Source organism: Heteronotia binoei, chromosome 3 (assembly GCF_032191835.1).
Source record: "Heteronotia binoei isolate CCM8104 ecotype False Entrance Well chromosome 3, APGP_CSIRO_Hbin_v1, whole genome shotgun sequence".
NCBI lineage: Eukaryota > Metazoa > Chordata > Lepidosauria > Squamata > Gekkonidae > Heteronotia > Heteronotia binoei.
In genome coordinates, this window is record NC_083225.1 from 160,695,662 (window position 1) to 160,709,670 (window position 14,009).

The window sequence follows — 14,009 nt, forward strand, 5'->3', positions numbered from 1 at the left end:
AAATTCATCTTTATTTCCATGTCATCACTGGATCAAAGCCCTTAATTTTAAGACACTAGTAGACTCATTTATGTTCCACTAAGAGGATCTCTGCTCTGGAATATCATTCAGTAAACAGAACCTTTTGTTGAGCATATCAAAAATGGAGAAGAGAAGCCACTACTATATACCCACAGAAAAGAAAGGATATCTAGTTGAATAGGACCATCTGAGAAAGAACTGTATGAAATTAGGAAGCAGGATTACAAAAATACATCTGTGAACAGGTGTTCGGAACAGAAATAAACCAAGTTTGTTATGCTTTTATTCATCTGTCAAAAAAAGAGAGAGCTACTTTATACCACATCCTTATAATAATACGCTGAAATGTGTTAGCAAATGACACAGCAAAACAAAAAAAAGGCCAACCACACTGTGAAAGCAGAATGCAGTATGTAAAACCAGTCATGTAACCACAATTCTCTCTCTTTAACTGCCAAACGATGGATTTTCTAACGACACACAAAAAGAATGCTTAAACAGTACGTTTTAAGAAATTATGCACTATGGGACCACTACTTAAAATATATAGTGCCAAGCACAAGCTAAAAAGGTAAAGGTAGCCCGCCTGTGCAAGCACCGAGATGTTACTGACCTATGGGGTGACGTCACATCATGATATTTTCTTGGCAGACTTTTTACCCTCAAACTTCATGCTTCATTCTACAAATATCACTGGTGGTGGCAAGTGTCATCAAGTTACAGGCAACTCAGAGTGACCCAGTATTGTTTTCAGAGTAAAAATGTTCAGAGTTGACTTGCCATTGCCTGCCTCTGTGTAGCAACCCTGGACTTTTCTGGTGGCCTCTCATCCAAGTATTAACAAGGGCTGACCCTGCTTAGCTCGTAAACTCTGACCAGATTAGCCTTGGCCATTCAAATCAGGACTTAAAGCAAGCCTTTTCAGCAATGGCCCCTCGATGATGGAATCAACTTCCAGAGATGGTTCGAGCCCTGCGGGACCTGAATCAGTTCCGCAGGGCTTGCAAAACCATTCTCTTTCAGCTTGCTTTTAAGACAGAACCTGGCTAAACTGACTTGTAGCCACCTAGCCATCTTATGTATGATTGTGATTTATAGCACCTCAACTAATTTTAATTCCTTAATAGCTGTTTTATGTATTTTAACCAACCTATGTAACTGAATTGTATTTTAAATTTGCTTGTCTAGATTGTATTTTATTTAAATCATGGTATTCCATGTCTGTGAGCCGCCCTGAGCCCGCCTTGGCGGGGGAGGGCGGGATATAAAAATAAATTTACTTACTTAAATATCCCTAGATATATCAAACATCCCAAATTATTCCTTGGCTCATAAGTAGTATCAGGTATAATGTTATCATCAATTTGCCAATTACAGAACACTTTGTCCTTTTGCATTCCAATCTCAATACTCCTTTTGCACATGGCAGACTAAGAAATGCTGAAATGTATCATGGCATGCATTGGTTGCTTCCAAACTATTCTCAGACAAGCTCACCTCAATCTCTCCCAATTGCACAAAATATCAACAAACTACTCAATGGCCCTGAATATGCCAAGAGGTATACAAACAGACAGAACACAATCCCAGTACCTTCCAAGCCCTGAATTTGCACTTTGCCCTCATCTAGAACTGGAAATGGCAAGCTGTGGAAGACAAGTATGCACTGTAACAACAGGCAATGCCACATGACTACACTATAAACTGCAAAAACAAAACAGCTACGCTTGAATATAACAAAACTATGTATAAGGAAACTTCATGAGACTTCAGAAACCACCCCCTAATTTGTTTTCTTCTTAATATTCTAGGCTTCTTTTGGCTTTAATGACTTTCTTACCCCACTTTCTTTTTGTGAAATAGGCATCAGCGCTAGGATCATTGAAGTGTCTGCTCATCATAGTCTCTCCTCCAGCATGGAAATCATACGCAAACACAAGAGCTTAAAAAGCAAGCACAAAAAACCCAGTCTAATTAGGTATGCAGTTGATGTAAATCTTCCAATGTTATCAGTCAGCGTTTAAACACCAGAAGCTTACAATGCTCTCCAAATGCTTTTGTGGTGAATACTTCTCGCAACGTTACAATATTCGAGTGCTGGATTTTTTTCCACATGTCAACCAACACCATGCACTTTGTGTTAACAAGACGAAAACCTGAAAGGACAAAAACAAACAAATTCTTCATTCAAAGAATCTCCAGTGTCCCAAAAGAACTTTTCACACTGGTTCTGAAAATACAATGCTGCCACCAACAGAAGCACACCACAATAAATTTGCTTTGTTCACTGCCTACTCTATGGATTGTTAGTTGGGCCATATTCCAGTTGCTTACTTTTTAAAGAATGATTTAGATTGAGATCCAATTCTTGATTTATTACACAGAAAAGCACAAGTGTTTTAGGCTTAAGTATAGGTAGCATTGAAATTTTAAAAGATGACAACTTATGATTTCCCTCACCATGTATCCTCCGAAGGCAATATGGCAGATCATCTTTGCTATTTACAGCTTTGTAGCATGATGTTATGTACCCAAAGTTGCTTGTTTTCTGTATCCGATTGGGTGGTGGCAGTGGTTCTAAAGGGAAAAGGCTGTGGTAGCTGTCCACTTCCGTTGGGACAGCTAAACCAGTTTACAGAAATATATTAGACACTACTTACAATTGTAAAGAAAACAGTTATTACAGAGAAAAGAAAATTAATTAGATGTCAAACAATACACAACTCTTGTTTTAGAGAGCTGTAACAAAGTTAGAATTTTGCAATTACCAGTCTGATGCAAATCATTTTATGATTTTCTCACAACAAAGCCTGTTGTTTTAGGAAAGACCAAAGTTTTCAGTATTAGAAATGTTAACACAAAAGGTGTATTAGCTGTTTTATAGATTGAGAAGAAAAGGGTGTAAGCTGATCATAGTGAAAGAGAAACAGTCATCAAATCTTAAAATCAGTTAGATATGAACCAAGAATAAAACTCCGGCATGCCATTTTTGTTGAAGCTTTTTATGTTACCAGTTTAAATTAAACTGTATTTATCATTGTCAGTGTCCCACAGATCTTTGATGTGCTTAAACAACATGTCAGGCCTTGGTCATGAAAACCCCCTTACAAATATGGCACAGTGGCCCCTTCTTTCCTTTCCTGTTTCTTGTTGCTATGCCAAAACTGTGCTTTGGGAAATGCAGTTATTTTATTTTCATGTAACTGGATCCCTGCCTACTCTAAGGATTGGATCCAGCCAGCATTTTCAATGAATCTTGCTCAACTCCCCTATCTACTACAGCAACTATCCCCCAAGACTTGTACCTGCAAATCTGATGTTTCTCAACACGTTATTTTGGGGTGGCTCATAGGGGACCTTTCATCTTTCCTTTTTCACCAGGGGAAAAGCTGACTGAATCCAATCTCTATTCACTATAAATAAAAAGTATAATTTTGTCCCAAATTCTGAGACAATGCACCTATTAAATATTCTTATTTGGAAATTATACTACAGATCATCACACTACTTGTTTTGCTTTTTTAATATTAGTGGTAGAGAGCCCCTTTCCTACATCTCTTCATAGGAGGTTTATTTGGTTTTGAAGAGTCTCCCATCTGCAAACTGGCCTGTCATGTGCCAAGCCACGGCCCCACTGAAGAAGGTCAGGGGATTCCAAAGTTCTGCTGTGAACAAGTAGCTGTTAAAGTGCTCAGGACTGTAGTCTGAGACATGGTCAAGTTTTACTTATTTAAATATTAATGAATAGGCCTCAAAATATTCTCTAATTGACTTTGGGAACATTTAGATGAGAGTCCATGTAGCTGATTTGTCATAGTAGATTTAAAACCAAGAGTACAGTAGAAGCACCTGTAAAGTAGCACCCAACGATGTACTGAATTGTAATACAAGAGATACTGTGCAGCAATCTTTCATCATGACTGTGGCAACCTTACTCATTCCTCTAAAACCCAGATAGTGTTTGGACTACAGATATGAGCATAGTGACGGTGTGGCTTAGAAGACTTGGATAATTAAATTCCCCTTCCTGCAGCTACAAAAATCTTATATGTGGCAACTCCTTAATGGATATCACAAATAAGTGGAAATGCTAATACAAGCAAATGCACAGAAGTAATGGAAATGAAATATGTAGACACTAATATGCTGTTACATCCCCAGCACACTGTAGATGGGTTTTAAATTATGATCCAGTCCATGGAAAGCTGTAAGGTATAAACAGAAACCCCAGCATAGGCTATATGCTACTACAGAAAAATGAAAAGATGGAAGAGTTAGTAAAGACAAAAATTAAAACTTAGCCAGATGGTGAATATTTTTTTCCTTTAGAATAGTTTTAATAATCTTATGGATTAGTTAAATTACACAATTTAGCAAGTAAAAGGGGAAAAAGCCCACCAAATTCAGAAATGCGATTCAGGGTGCTTAGTTACTTACTAGGCATATCTGCTTGGTCTATCTGAGCCATCGCAATTAAGTGTCTGTTGATCAGCTCCTATAAGAACATATTTTGCACTATTACAGATCAAGACATGAAAATGCAGTTTGCTTACAACATCACAGAAACAGGTCCAGGAGGGGCTTTATACACAGCGCAGTCTAACCCACATGTAAGATGAAACCCTATAAGCAAACTTTCTTCAAAGACTACAGCAACCCAAATGTGGCTGGAAGTACCCTTAAAAATCTCTAAGGTTAGCCAGTCTTCCTTTCTCTGAACCCATCTAAACTAGTTCAATCGAAGGGATGCAACCTGCTCTTCAAAGGCCTCCAGGAAATTCCACAACAATATTCTAGGCAATCAGTTCCAATATTTTACCACCCATACCATCAGACAGTTCTCCCTAGAGATGGGACTACAGACTTCTGCCTACAGTCTGAGATTAAACTGAGATCATTATTTCTTATCCTCATCCTTTATGGTGAAGACACTCTTCACATAACAATACTGAAGACCAGGGCTTTCTTTGTAGAAGCAGCCCAGCAGGAACTTATTTGTATATCAGGCCACACACCCTGACATCACGATTGTTTCACGGGGCTTTTTGTAGAAAAAGCTCAGACCTCATTTGCATGTTAGGCCACACCTCCTGGCACCAAGCCAGCCAGAACTGTATTACTGTGCGTTCCTGCTCAAAAAAAGCCCTGCTGAAGACCCCTCTCAGTCTTTTCTTCTCAACGTTACATTGTTGGCACTTTGGTTCAGTCTTAAGTCCTGTAACTTTCACGAGATCACTAACAATTTTTGATGCTGTCTCTCTTCTTCCTAGCTTCTCTTTTCTATTCTGGAAATGCGCTGAATACAACATTTCAAAAGCCATACCACAGCACACAACAGTGCAGAAGCACCCCTCATTCCATTTGTTGTAATTGGTTTATTAATATCTTCAAGTAAGGTTGATAATTTCCTCACAATGCTGGATTACCAACATGTATTCAGCATGCCTTCAGTTAGAAGTCCTTTTTACAAACTACTATCTGCTAAAGACACTCCACGGGTATCTATTTCTTCCTACCAGATACAGAGCTTGCATTGTTAAAAGTTATGAATTATAAATATTACGGTCTTCTCAAGACTGGACATTACACCCGCATTCACATGATGCTGGGCATTAGGGAAAAGCACTTTCAATTTAAAGTGAGGCATGGAACACAACTGCAACTATGCAGATGTGTTACAGAAACAAACAAATATACCTGGCACCCCACCCTAAAGATAATCAGTTATGCAGAATATGACAAGTCAAGGGGCTGAACTTCCATAACCAGTATTGTTCCCTTCATGGGTGCGTTTCAAATATTGATCTTGTGGAAGAGACCCACAAAGTATATGCTTATAAATTATTCATCATTTGCTCTTCGTCACCATGTGGCCATGAATCCTTTAAAAAAGACATGGAAAGGTGAAGAACTGCATGGCTTGGTAAGCCATGAGCTAGAATGGGTTCTACACAGATTTATGCTTCCCAAAGGACAGATTGCTGGGAATAAGCCCAGAGATACTTTCATAACCAAATCTCTCTGTAAAAGAATACCACTATAGACCTGAATGTACAATTATATTCACATTTCTTTTCAGATCGAAGAAGAAGATAAAGAAGAAGATATTGGATTTATATCCCGCCCTCCACTCCGAAGAGTCTCAGAGCAGCTCACAATCTCCTTTACCTTCCTCCCCCACAACAGACACCCTGTGAGGTGGGTGGGGCTGAGAGGGCTCTCACAGCAGCTGCCCTTTCAAGGACAACCTCTGCCAGAGCTATGGCTGACCCAAGGCCATGCTAGCAGGTGCAAGTGGAGGAGTGGGGAATCAAACCCGGTTCTCCCAGATAAGAGGCCGCACACTTAACCACTACACCAAACTGGCATTCAACATATGGTTGAAATCCATGTAATGCTGTGAGGCATACCAAAAGATGTACTAACTCCTACATGTTTCAACATATTTCTTTCAAATACAATGACTAAGAAAGAGCATGCAGTAAGTATATCAAGGTGCTGTTAAGTCTGTGTTACAGAATACTCCAGCTTTAAATGTGCGTAATAGCATATGCATCTGTTTAAAACAGTCACTTCAGTTTTAACACATCTATTGCACCCATTAATGTGTCTTACCTACTTCCTCAGAAATGCATATCATTGTTTTAATGATTCGGTGCTGTACACCACTTTGTGAATTCTTTGAATAGAAAAGCAGTATAGAGTTGTTATAAATAAAGCAACTAAATCAGTTACAATTATTTTGAACCATACCATAACATACCTGTCTGAGTTCATCTGCCATAAAGAAGGAAGGTGCATTTGCTTTCGGCTGCATATAAGCAACATGAGGTGCAGTTGGAGGATAGATGTGGTAGTTTGGGAATACCTAGTGAAAATCAGAATTAGGGGAAAAAGACACACTTCAGAATATGAAAACTTTAATCAAATATTTTTAACACTTCTTTGAAGCACTACTACAATGGAATGAACCAATGGGTGCTAAACTTGAGAGGATGAGTTTGAGACTTGCTTCTTTTGTTGGATTGCTGGATTTATAGGATTCCAACAAATTCACCTATAAACAGGTGTCCAGTGCATCAGGCTGAGGAAGTTAGAAACTGATGAACATACAGCCAAATACAGCACTGCCCATTCTGCAGTCCAAAAGAAACTGGTTCCCCTTCACTATAACCAGTCTGGTAGCACGTGACTCAATGAATATAAATTAAGAAGAATTCCAAATCTACTCACACTTCCTCTCTCTTAATGAAAGAGTCTATATTTCTGCCAGAATTGCTAATAGTTGCTACAGGTGGTTGCTTATATCATGGCTGCATATGAGCAAGGCAGCTGAGAAAGCTACTGCATATTCTACCTCTTAATTCATTAGACAAACCCTGAAAAAATCTGTCCTCCAGACTGATGATTCTTCTCACAACCTGCTATAGATATCATCCATGCAAGGAGATGGGACACTCCATACCACATTTTAGGTCACTTCTGTTTCTCTTTATCCTACCTCTCTAGGCTTTGCCTCACATGAAAGTTTGTGCCTTAGCAAGATCTGCAAATCTTCCCATAACTGGTCTGAAAAGGAGCCTTCTGTTATTTCAGTCACTGGCCTACTCTCATCTGTTATTAGAATTTACAAGGAGGGGTTTTTTTTTGTTTGCTTGTATTTGTATTCAAGAACAATAATACACATAACAATAGTACTTCAACACAACACCTGACAACAAAAAAGGGGGGGGGAGTACAATATGAAGCATTAATACTTAATTACATTTTCAAAATGAACAAACACATATTGATATTTAATACTGTGGTTGTCAGATTGTGTCTCCCCCTAAATGATGGAATAAGGAAATCACTTACAGCATTATACTCTTTGGTTCCTTAACCTTTTGAAAGATCTGACTGGCATCACTTTTTCCTATTACCAATAGCTCCTAAATCTTGATATCAGTTCTTACATTATGTTTAATGAATTACTTTTCCAGTGCTAAGCAAGCTGAGTACAGATAGTATACATATAATTGGGGTAATCATGCATTTAACAAAGATAAATGTTATAGTGAGTGTTTAAGATCAAACAAGTTAATTTGTAATAGTTCCTACTATATTTTCTACCTTATTCTAAGTAGACTTAATTTGTACCACTGAACCAGTGTATACTTCCGCCATAGGCAACTGGGTTAAATGCAACTCAGCGCCACAGTGATTCCAGAACAGAGTTCCTTCATCATCCCATCCCACAATCTCACCTTTTGGGGGTTATTTGTGTGGCCCGGGGGATAGGGGGTAGGCAAAAAAAATGCAATGTGGGAAGGAAGGGAGTTCTTATGGGAAGTATGTAATCAACATACTCACTAGCAGATAAAACAAGATAATACATAGCATCAAATGCACCCTGAGGTCACATTGTTCCTGAACAAATTATGAGCATATTCATCTTAAGCATGCTATCACCTTGTGTGAATGGTAACTTCTCCTGTGTAAAACATCTAAAGTGGCAAACTACCCAGACTGCTTAAGCAGCCAGCCATGTTTTGTTGCTTGCCACACTAATGGCTAGAACTAATCACTGCCACATCGGGGGGGGGGGGGGAGATGCTTGTTTCTGTATGGGTCAACATGATAGGAGGGGGGAACCCAGACAACAGCTGTACATGCAAACAAACAAAAACAGTCTTCACTGCCATTGCACCTAGGCTCCCAGAGTCCAGGCAATGGAGTGAACCAGTCTGTTCCCTCCTTCCTTTGCAGGATTGCTCAGAATAAGTAACTCATTCAGCTACTTTCCACAGTAAGCAGTGCTTACTCATGAGTAAACAAAAGAAGCTGTATTAGGCTCAGACCATTGGTTTGTCTAGTCCAGTAATATTCACTCTGATTCTTCAAGGTCTCAGGCAGGGTTCTTCCCAGCTCTGCAACTGAAAACCCTGTAATTGGGCATTCCAGACACCCTCGATGTCACATGTTGCACCACAGTTCTGAGGGCCCTCCCCCAAGTTGCTCTTTTCAGGCAATCAGGGAGAAGAATACTTTGAAAAGAAGAGAACAAATATTCTCTGTCTCTTTAAGCTGTGCACTATCAATTTACATTAAATTTGGGGAAAGGGTGGAACAAGTTCTAACTAACATTACAGCGTTAGACAATGATGCAAAATGTTATTTTTTGCATCTGGCAGACATCCTCATAGTAAAGCTAAACTCTTACCATTCCAGTTACAGGTGCTGGAGTTGTGTCAGTATAGAAATAGGTTGTGCCTCCCACAGTTTCCTTCTGAATCACCTGACCAGTAGCTGGGGGCTGGGAGACAGCATTAGTTACAGGTGTAGAGGCACTAGTAGGCACCATATAATTTGCTGGGTTTGGTGTGTGACTTCTTCGTCTAGGAGCAGGAGACGTGTGAGGAGTAATCTTAGGGGAATGAAGAGGAGAAGATCCTGCTGACAGTGACATTCCTTAGGGGAAAGGAAATGGGGGGGAAAAAGACTTAACAGGGAAAAAAGTATTTGTTCTTATGCACTCAAGGCTTGAAAAGCAATTTGTAGATAAAGACAAGCTGCTTTTTGCACTGTTCAATTAAAAACAGATGCACAGATATTACCAGAGACTTAATTCAAACAAAATATATCCATAAATACAGCAACTGACAGAGAAAACAGTATGGACATTGTACCACATGTACCCATTTTAGTTTACTCTGTACTTGATGGAAAACCATCAGCACTGTGTTTTAGCACCTGTAAGTTCTTAAAGTCATAACTCTACCTAACTGTGACACAGCACTATCACTGGGATGCAGAAGAGGCTCAAGAGAGCTGTGGACAGTTGCCACTGTTTTTTAAGAAGCGAAAACATCCTTCAAGCTAGAGTCAAACTACAGACACAAGGGTCCAACCTATCGCCACTAACACCATTTTAAAGGGAAAATTTAGCCATTGAAAAATGTGCTGTGAGGGGCTCCCTCCCCCAAATGCAGCAGTAACAAGCAGTTTTGCCATCTCCTATGCCACTGAGCCCCATGCACAGAGTGGTAAAGCTGCAGTACTGCAGTCTGAGCTCCCTGCTCACAACCTGAGTTCAGTCACGGCGGAAGCTGAGTTCAGGGAGCCAGTTTCAGGTTGACTCAGCCTTCCATCCTTCCAAGATCGGTAAAATTAGTATCCAGCTTGCTGGTAGGGGGGGGGGATGTAGATAACTGGGGAAGGCAATGGCAAACCACCCTGTAAAAAGTCTGCCGTGAAAAAGCTGCGAAAGCAACGTCACTCCAGAGTCGGCAACGACTGGTGCTTTGTACAGGGGGCTACCTTTACCTTTTTGTGACACTGAATCAGCCCTCACACAGCTTTTAACACTTAAAAGGGTAGAGTGGGAGATAAGATGGCCTAGTACTACCATCAGGCCCTTCTGGCAATTTTTAAACTAAATGTTTCTCTAAAAGAGCATTTACAGTCCCAGGCTGGACCCTTGTCCACCACAATGTGTAGTTTGGCCCCTAGTTCACATAAAACGTGTCGATTTTAGGAAGCCAAATATGATGGTATATACCGTTCTAGCCAGGAACATATTATAAAACTAAAGACATTATAAAGCTGAAGTCATTAAGAATTAAAATCAGAGATCCTTAATAACCCTGCTTCTTACTGCAGCTCAATCAGTAATTGCTCACTGCTGGAAAGATTCTAACACCTCCACTCCCCGGTGAATCTGTAGTTCTCTAAAATATGTGACCGTCTGATTTTAGATAAGATTTCTTCAGTTTTGGATCATACTGATCCTTATGAATCCTGTCAACAGTTTCCAATATGGGAGGAAACAGACAATGATCCAATGTATGTTTGTTCTTTCAATAAGAATATGATTTACAAAGATTTTGTATCTATAGTTTGTTTACGGACTCAGATGTGTTGTGAAAGGTTCCTGTTTTTCTGGAATTGTACCAGTATTTATAAGATTTGTTTTGATTTTTTTAATTTGTGTATGACTCCGTCACTTGTAACTATTTTTTTCAATAAAGTTTACATTTGAAGTTTAAAAAAAAAATTAAAATCAACCAAGAAGATTACCTGATGATCCAGTTGCAACTATCTTTCTGAATGATTTAAAGAGCAATACTGAAAATTGTGACAAGGAATTTGTAACAACTGAATCCAAGAAATTTGTTGGTAACTGAGTTCTCCTAGAGTTGGGAAAATGCAACTATTTTTATTATTTTTCCTACTGTAAAACTGCAATGTTTACTGTAATTGTAGTATTGTAAATGTATGTTAACTGAAAACATATCCTACCTATATAATGGCTAGAATGCAAAGTACCCACCTGCAGTGGGTAGGCCAGTGATGGCGAACCTTTGAGAGACCAAGTGCACAAACTGCAACCCCAAACCCACTTATTTATCGCAAAGTGCCAACACGGCAATTTAACCTGAATACTGAGGTTTTAGTTTAGAAAAAACAACTCATAGTGAAATTAACAACTGAAAGAACATTTGGTCTGGATAGCAATTGCTTAGGAAACCAACAAAATAGTAACATGTCAAAATGGGAGAATGATGGTGAGAGTGTCATAAGGCAATAAATGGAGGTTGTTCACTGCTCTGTTGTTTACAGATCTGGATTAAACTGAGAACATGCTTTTCCCAGAGGTGTTCCTGTCCACTTAATTTACTTTTGAACATGTAACATACATTATAAACATTGTTCTAGCTTGCCATTAGGAAAAAAGAATACTTTAAAATATAGTGTGTTTAGTAGGAACTGGTGGTTAGGGTGTCCAAATCAGATCTGGGAGGTCCTGATTCATATACCCACTCTGCCCTGGCAGCTTGCTGGGAAACCTTGGACCAGTAATATACTCGGAGTTAACCCGCCTCATAAGTTCGCTGTGAGGATAAAAGAGAAGGGGAGAGTGTGTCAAATCACTTCAGTGTCCTTTGGGGAGGAAGCAGGGGATACATGATGTTAGTTAATAAATTACATTGATGAAAGGAGTCAACTGATTTATATGGCTAAATCTGAGTCCAGCAGCACCTTAGAGAACAAGATTTTTGAGAGTCAAAGCTCCTTTTATCTAATTGAGGGAGCTCTAATGCTGGAAAGCTTGTGCCCCCTTGCCTCAAATCTTGTTGGTCTCTAAGGTGCTCCTGGGCTTGAATCTAGTTGTTCTACTATGGACCAGCACGGCTACCCTTGGAAACTTCAGGGATAGTCTGAATTGTCTTAATGATTTGAATTGTATTAATGATTTTCAATGATTTGGATAAAGGAATAGAGGGAATGCTTATTAAATCTTGAAATTAAATCAAAAGAGTTTCAACATTAGGAAAAACTTCCTGACCGTTAGAGCGATTCCTCAGTGGAACAGGCTTCCTCAGGAGGTGGTGGGCTCTCCTTCCTTGAAGGTTTTTAAACAGAGGCTAGATGGCCATCTGACAGCGATGAAGATCCTGTGAATTTGGGGTAGGTATTTGTGGGTTCCTGCATTGTACAGGGGGTTGGACTAGATGACCCTGGAGGTCCCTTCCAACTCTATGATTCTAAGTGACTCCTTTGTTTTCACTGGGAATTGCACCAGGGTCAACAACATGCCCTGATGTAGTTGCCAACAGGTTCAGAAAACCCTTTCCAAATAAAGGAGGGGATATGCTGCAGTTCCTTCCCTTTCTACTTGAGAAAGAAGATCACAGTCTACTCACTAGTTGAAAACTTAAAGGGAAATAGGGTTTTTTAAAAAACCTCTATCCTCCCTGCTACATTTGGCAGTGGATAGGTGGACTCAGAGTGAATTGTAGGGGGCAATTTCAAAAATAGGAATCAATATGGTTCTCAGGTTTTCCTTGTAGGAAAAACAGTAGTTCCATTTCACTTAGCCACATATTTCTATGCAAAGGGGTCTGGAGACCAAGTCCTATGAGGAAAGGCTGAAGGAGCTGGGGATGTTCAGCCTGGAGAGGAGGCGGCTGAGAGGTAATATGATCACCATCTTCAAGTACTTGAAGGGCTGTCATATAGAAGATCGTGTGGAATTGTTTTCTGTGGCCCCAGAAGATAAGACCAGAACCAGTGGGTTGAAATTACATTAAAAGAGTTTCCGGCTCAACTTTAGGAAGAACTTCCTGACCGTTAGAGCAATTCCTAAGTGGAACAGGTGGGCTCTCCTTCCTTGGAGATTTTTAAACAGAGGCTAGATGGCCATCTGACAGCAATGAAGATCCTGTGAATTTAGGGGGAGGTGTTTGTGAGCTTCCTGCATTGTGCAGGGGGTTGGACTAGATGACCCTGGAGGTCCCTTCCAACTCTATGATTCTATGAATTTCTAGAAAGTCTGATGGGAGAAAGGAGGGCCAGTTTGATGTAGAGGTTAAGTGCGTGGACTCTTATCTGGGAGAACTGGGTTTGAGTCCCCACTCCTCCACTTTCAGCTGCTGAAATGGCCTTGGGTCAGCCATAGCCATCACAGAGCTGTCCTTGAAAGTGCAGCTTCTGGGAAAGCTTCTCTCAGCCCCACCTACCTCACAGAGTGTCTGTTGTGGGGGAGGAAGATAAAGGAGATTGTGAGCTGCTCTGAGACCCTGAGATTCAGAGTGAAGGGTGGGATATAAATCCAGTACCATCATCTTTCTTTAAACTAAAACGGCAATCCTGTGCTTGTGTAGAGAGTAGGTGCCACAGTGCTCACTGTAGGTTACTTCCAAGAAAGCATGGAGAGCAAGCTCAATGAGGAAAGGCTAAGGGACTTGAGGATATTCAATCTGGAGAAGAGGAGGTTGAGAGGGGAGACATGATTGCTCTTTTGAAGTATTAGAAGGGCTGCTCCTTAGAGGAGGGCAGGGAGCTTTTCCTGCTGGCAGCGGAGGAGAGGACTGGCATAGGAAAAACTTTTTAACAGTAAGAGTTGTTCAGCTGTGCAATCGACCCCCTCACTGGCAGTCGTTAAGCAGCGGCTGGACAAACACTTGTCAGGGGTGCTCTGGCAAACCAGAACAGCAGTTCAACAG

At 40.2% G+C, this 14,009-nt stretch overlaps 1 protein-coding gene across 2 annotated transcripts in view; it reads right to left on the reverse strand.

Moving 5' to 3' along the window:
- The window catches only part of PAN3 (poly(A) specific ribonuclease subunit PAN3), a 93,533-nt gene that overhangs the window by 17,017 nt on the left and 62,507 nt on the right, over positions 1-14,009 (reverse strand). For both annotated transcript variants that reach the window (XM_060234742.1, XM_060234741.1), the window contains 6 exons: positions 9,224-9,471; positions 6,785-6,889; positions 4,459-4,516; positions 2,482-2,643; positions 2,061-2,177; positions 1,862-1,963 (listed from right to left, as the gene is read on the reverse strand). In XM_060234742.1, the coding sequence (XP_060090725.1) occupies positions 1,862-1,963; positions 2,061-2,177; positions 2,482-2,643; positions 4,459-4,516; positions 6,785-6,889; positions 9,224-9,471 (792 nt within the window). The remainder of the gene's footprint in view (positions 1-1,861; positions 1,964-2,060; positions 2,178-2,481; positions 2,644-4,458; positions 4,517-6,784; positions 6,890-9,223; positions 9,472-14,009) is intronic.